At 48.7% G+C, this 6496-nt stretch overlaps 1 protein-coding gene across 1 annotated transcript; it reads right to left on the bottom strand.

The window, feature by feature from the left end:
• Positions 1–630: 630 nt before the first annotated feature.
• Positions 631–5853, bottom strand: ndufb10 (NADH:ubiquinone oxidoreductase subunit B10). Its single transcript, XM_080524790.1, has 4 exons — positions 5638–5853; positions 3424–3562; positions 2486–2625; positions 631–852 (listed from the first exon to the last, which is right to left on the bottom strand). The coding sequence occupies exons 1-4, from the start codon at positions 5786–5788 to the stop codon at positions 764–766; spliced, it is 519 nt and encodes a 172-aa protein (XP_080380916.1). The 5' UTR covers positions 5789–5853; the 3' UTR covers positions 631–763.
• Positions 5854–6496: the final 643 nt, after the last annotated feature.

Raw genomic sequence — 6496 nt, 5'->3', positions numbered from 1 at the left:
CACACCTCCTGGGGGAGCTAAAATGGCCTCTATGGGGTTACACCATTAACACAACATGACTGAGGAACAAACTAGATTGTACATCAATAAAAAATACAAATGTGACCCGTTCTAAAGCTTTCGTCCTCATGTCGGGATGATGGAATGATCAGACTTTTTTTTAGAGAAGTGAATGTGAATACGTTTTTTTACATGTGAATAATAAATGACATCTCTCGTCAACTAACACGGCTTGTCTTGTGAGCCTGATAACAATGTAAAGTAGTGTTATAGATTAAAATATTTTATTTTCAGTTTTATACACAAGACTAACTAACGAGCTGCCAGACATATCTAGTATGATTTGGTTCAAAGCAAGTAGTTGTAGTTAACTAGGTAGCAGTGGGGATTACTCACCCGATCCATTGCGTTGTTGCAGTGTTTTGGCTTGACTAGCGAGTTTGTGTTGTGATTCACAACAACGTTGAAACGTAGTTCCGTGTTTAAAAAAGAAAAGTGAAAATTTTGATTGGTTGCCGACATGCGGACCAAAGCATTAGAACTTATATGAGGACGACAAAACACTTTTCAGCCAAAGGTAAAAACCATGAAAGAAATGGTGGAATTGCCGGTTATAAAATGTTAAAAGCATAAAATGTTTCACAGACGGCAGTTTTTCCCATAAAGTTATTTATTATACATTCATACACAGTAGAGGATCAGACGGCGGGTGGAGGGGCGGAGCCTGGGTCAGGGGGCGGGGCCTGGGTCAGGGGGGCGGGGTCTATGCCTTCTGCGTCTGCTCCTCCATCATCCTCTGCTTCTGCTTCATCAGACACTTCCTCCCACTGGCGTACGCCCCCAGGTCTGCATCTGCAACCACAACACAACCACACGGTTAACCACAACACAACCACACGGTTAACCACAACACAACCACACGGTTAACCACAACACAACCACACGGTTAACCACAACACAACCATAACACAACCATAACACAACCACACGGTTAACCACAACACAACCACAACCACAACCATAACACAACCACACGGTTAACCACAACACAACCACACGGTTAACCACAACACAACCACACGGTTAACCACAACACAACCACACGGTTAACCACAACACAACCACACGGTTAACCACAACACAACCACACGGTTAACCACAACACAACCACACGGTTAACCATAACACAACCACACAGTTAACCACAACACAACCACACGGTTAACCACAACACAACCACAACACAACCACACAGTTAACCATAACACAACCACACAGTTAACCATAACACAACCACACAGTTAACCACAACACAACCACACGGTTAACCACAACACAACCATAACACAACCACACAGTTAACCATAACACAACCACACAGTTAACCATAACACAACCACACAGTTAACCATAACACAACCACACAGTTAACCACAACACAACCATAACACAACCACACAGTTAACCATAAAACAACCACAACACAACCATAACACAACCACACAGTTAACCATAACACAACCACACAGTTAACCATAACACAACCACACAGTTAACCATAACACAACCACACAGTTAACCACAACACAACCACACGGTTAACCATAACACAACCACAACACAACCATAACACAACCACACAGTTAACCATAACACAACCACACAGTTAACCACAACACAACCATAACACAACCACACAGTTAACCATAAAACAACCACAACACAACCATAACACAACCACACAGTTAACCATAACACAACCACACAGTTAACCATAACACAACCACACAGTTAACCACAACACAACCACACGGTTAACCATAACACAACCACAACACAACCATAACACAACCACACAGTTAACCATAACACAACCACACAGTTAACCATAACACAACCACACAGTTAACCACAACACAACCACACGGTTAACCATAACACAACCACAACACAACCATAACACAACCACACAGTTAACCATAAAACAACCACAACACAACCACACAGTTAACCATAACACAACCACACAGTTAACCATAACACAACCACACAGTTAACCATAACACAACCACACAGTTAGCCCCCAGGTTTCCATCTGCAACCATAACACAACCACAACCACACGGTTAGGAGGCTGACCATAACACACAACTACATTAATGTATGTACCTCAGACAGGTAAATGTATGAACCTCACACAGGTAAATGTATGTTTCTCAGAGGGTAGCTGTAAGCTGTGAGGAGGGTAGTTGCTAGCTGTTAGCTGTGAGGAGGGTAGTTGCTAGCTGTTAGCTGTGAGGAGGGTAGTTGTTAGCTGTTAGCTGTGTGGCGGTTAGCTGTTAGCTGGTGTGCAGGGTAGTTGCTAGCTGTTAGCTGGTGTGGAGGGTAGTTGCTAGCTGCTAGCTGGTGTGTGGAGGGTAGTTGCTAGCTGGTGTGTGGAGGGTAGTTGCTAGCTGTTAGCTGCTAGCTGGCGCGTGGTACGTACAGCGAGACTGGAAGGCCGCGGCCACCTGGCTGAACTGCTGCAGCTCGTTGTTGCAGTTCTGGTGGTAGCTGGTCCCCTCCCGCTGCTGGCAGGCCCGCAGACGCTCCTGCACCACCTTCACTATCTCCTGGTCCACCTTACTGAGGAGCACACACACAACCTCTGTAGAGGAGGAGGAGGAGGAGGAGGAGGAGGAGGGGAGGAGGAGGAGGGGGAGGAGGAGGAGGAGGAGGAGGGGGAGGGGGAGGAGGAGGAGGAGGAGGAGGAGGAGGGGGAGGGGGAGGAGGAGGAGGAGGAGGGGGAGGAGGAAGAGGAAGAGAGGGAGGAGGAGGAGGAGGAAGAGAGGGAGGAGGAGGAGGAGGAGGGGGAGAGGGAAGAGGAAGAGGAGGGGGAGGAGGAGGAGGAGGAAGAGGAGTAGGAGGAGGAGGAGGGGGAGGAAGAGGAGGGGGAGGAGGAGGGGGAGGAGGAGGAAGAGGAGGAGGAGGAGGAGGAGGAGGAGGAGGGGGAGGAGGAGGGGGAGGAGGGGGAGGAGGAGGGGGAGGGGGAGGAGGAAGAGGAGGAGGGGGAGGAGGAGGAGGGGGTGGAGGAGGAGGAGGAGGGGGAGGTGGGGGAGGAGAAAGAGGAGGAGGAGGAGAGGGAGGGGAGGGAGGAGGAAGAGAGGGAGGAGGAGGAGGAGGAGGGGGAGAGGGAAGAGGAAGAGGAAGAGGAAGAGGAGGAGAGGGAGGAGGAGGAGGAAGAGAGGGAGGAGGAGGAGGAGGGGGAGAGGGAAGAGGAAGAGGAAGAGGAGGGGGAGGAGGAGGAGGAGGGGGAGGAGTAGGAGGAGGAGGAGGGGAGGAAGAGGAGGGGGAGGAGGAGGGGGTGGAGGAGGAGGGGGAGGAGGGGGAGGAGAGGGTGGAGGAGGAGGAGGAGGAGGGGGAGGAGGAGGAGGTGGTACTTACTAGTCTCTCCTCCACTGCATCTCGGCCTCGTAGTATCCTACGTAGTCTCCCTCCTGGCACTCCGTCAGCTCGGGGACGCGGCGGAACTTCTGGTGGTAGTAGGGGTACCTGTGTCCCGCCTGCACCCCCTCCATGGCCTCTACAGCAGGGGGCAACACTGTCAACACTGACCCCCTCCATGGCCTGTCTGACCCCTCCATGACCTGTCTAACCCCCTCCCTGTCTAACCCCTCCATGACCTGTCTGACCCCTCCATGACCTGTCTAACCCCTCCATGACCTGTCTAACCCCTCCATGACCTGTCTGACCCCTCCATGACCTGTCTAACCCCTCCATGACCTGTCTGACCCCTCCATGACCTGTCTAACCCCTCCATGACCTGTCTGACCCCTCCATGACCTGTCTGACCCCTCCATGACCTGTCTAACCCCTCCATGACCTGTCTGACCCCTCCATGACCTGTCTGACCCCCTCCATGACCTGTCTGACCCCTCCATGACCTGTCTGACCCCTCCATGACCTGTCTGACCCCTCCATGACCTGTCTAACCCCTCCATGACCTGTCTGACCCCCTCCATGACCTGTCTGACCCCCTCCATGACCTGTCTAACCCCTCCATGACCTGTCTGACCCCTCCATGACCTGTCTGACCCCTCCATGACCTGTCTAACCCCTCCATGACCTGTCTGACCCCCTCCATGACCTGTCTGACCCCTCCATGACCTGTCTAACCCCTCCATGACCTGTCTAACCCCTCCATGACCTGTCTGACCCCTCCATGACCTGTCTAACCCCTCCATGACCTGTCTAACCCCTCCATGACCTCTACAGCAGGGGGCAACACTGTCAACACTGACCTGTCTAACCCCCACCATGACCTCTACAGCAGGGGACAACCTCAACACTGTCCTGTCTGGTTGATTATCTCACACGTACGTGAGACTGAAGACCTCCACCTCTTCAGGTTACACCTTAACTGCTCCTCCTGAGACATCTACTACCACCTGCACTGTTTCTCCTAAGACATCTACTACCCCCCTGTACTTTAATGTCTATCCAGTGTCTACTATTATATATTTTTTTAAATAATAATAACGTTTCTTCTCCTAGCACGACGACTGCCAATGTCCGCTGGCCTGAGCTAGATTACTTTTCCTGCTACGACTGGTGGACTGATGATTCACTTAGGGAGAAGACAAATGTTTTGGTTGCAAGTGGCTTTGGATAAAGGCGTCTGCGAAATGCCAAACATGTAAATGTTAAAAGTAAACACTTACACGTACTGTTGTTGCTGCTATCTGGGACATGTTATGATCCTGCCATTACTTTGGCTACTATTATTATTGATCCTCGTGTTGTTATTATATTGACATGACACTGCACATTCATATCGACCTCATTTGACTGTTGCGTTGTTGAGGAGTTGCTCATCACCCTGAAGCATTTGGTCACACTGCATCCTGGATATTGTTTGAATGACCGGTACCATTTGATGTCATTTGATTAGGCTATGTATTACTGCAAATGAGCTTGGTGTACATTAACCTGTGTTCATACAACCCACCATGCTGTGCAATTATCATCTCTATATCCTAGTTTATCACCTCTATATCCTAGTTTATCATCTCTATATCCTAGTTTATCACCTCTATACCCTAGTTTATCATCTCTATATCCTAGTTTATCATCTCTATACCCTAGTTTATCATCTCTATATCCTAGTTTATCATCTCTATACCCTAGTTTATCATCTCTATATCCTAGTTTATCATCTCTATACCCTAGTTTATCATCTCTATATCCTAGTTTATCATCTCTATACCCTAGTTTATCACCTCTATCATCTCTACTAAAACTGTCAGCAGCATCAACAGAACAACAACAACAACAACAACAACAACAACAACACATAGCTAGCTACTGTATGTCATGTAGCCTAATGTCATGCAGTGTAATGTCAACTATAAGCCAGCTGGATGAGCCAGCTGTCCACCTCTCTCACTAACCCTGCGTTTATAAACCACAGCAGCCAGACACACCAGACCATGTGACTGGCACTGGTCAAACCTTAGGCTCGCTTAGCCTATCTTAGTTTAACTCTGAATGTCGTTAGCCTAGCTTAGCTTAGTTTAACTCTGAATGTCGTTAGCCTAGCTTAGCTTAGCTCCCCTCTGAATGTCGCAGCTTAGCTTAGCCTAGCTTAGCATAGCTCACCTCTGAAGGTGGTGACGGGCAGGTCCACGGCGTAGTGGTACAGCTTCATGAGGACCAGGGTGGGGTTGGGCAGGGAGGACCGTCTGTCCTCCGCGGGGGTCTGGCGGGGGGGCTCCGGGTACACGGCCGTGTCGACGTCTGAGTTCGGCATCTCGTCTGGGAGTTCAGCAGAGAAACGCGATGGTGGGTAGAAACGTCCGAGACGAACCTTCTCCTTTCGAGACCACCGCGCATGCGCGGGAGGGACAACACCATGGCGGCTGGTTAGAGGTCAGTTGGACGTAAAATATGGAAATTAGATTTGTTACATGTAAACACCATGTTTGTACTCGTTATCGATTATCTATAGGTTTTGTGCATCTTTAAAAAAAATAAAAAAAATAATCACTAATATTTGGTTGTAAACGCGTCTCTGCTGTTTCAGTCAGAGGGTCTAAGGTGAAAGGTCACTGCTGTGTGACGTGTGGGTGTAGAGACGTCACTGTCCGCCAGGTGGCGCCAGAGGAACAGAAACCACTGGCGAAAACTCCGACTGTGCCTAATCTTAGTGGAATAATGTGTGTAGAGTGCAAAATAACAGCATCTGCACACTCAAACACTGTGCAAAAAAACAGTTTATTGCGAGCTTTCTGTCATATATGATAGGAATATGATTACTGCAAAATTGCACCAAATAATTCAGTTTTGAATGTGTTCTTCAGAGTTTTGAACACAGTATGTTAGCAATGAAAAAATGTGTTGCAAATACATAGTATTTTGCAAGTGGGGGAGTTTGAATGAGAGAAGTGTTATGGCATTTGCAGAACGTAGTCATTGAATGCATTCTGTATGAAAGCAATGCACAAATCACAGAGAAAGA

The sequence above is a fragment of the Nansenia antarctica genome (assembly GCF_963989245.1).
Source record: "Nansenia antarctica genome assembly, chromosome: 2".
In the NCBI taxonomy this organism is placed as follows: Eukaryota; Metazoa; Chordata; class Actinopteri; order Argentiniformes; family Microstomatidae; genus Nansenia; species Nansenia antarctica.
The sequence above is the reverse complement of the archived record's forward strand: the minus strand, read 5'-3'. Positions and strand labels throughout refer to the sequence as shown.

Excerpts from the sequence above, each read along its gene's own strand:
- ndufb10 (XM_080524790.1), bottom strand. The coding sequence starts at position 5,788 with ATGCCGAACTCAGACGTCGACACGGCCGTGTACCCGGAGCCCCCCCGC. Across the intron at positions 3,563-5,637 it reads GCCCGTCACCACCTTCAGAG|AGGCCATGGAGGGGGTGCAG; the intron begins GTGAGCTATGCT and ends CCCCTGCTGTAG. Across the intron at positions 2,626-3,423 it reads ATGCAGTGGAGGAGAGACTA|TAAGGTGGACCAGGAGATAG; the intron begins GTAAGTACCACC and ends TGTGCTCCTCAG.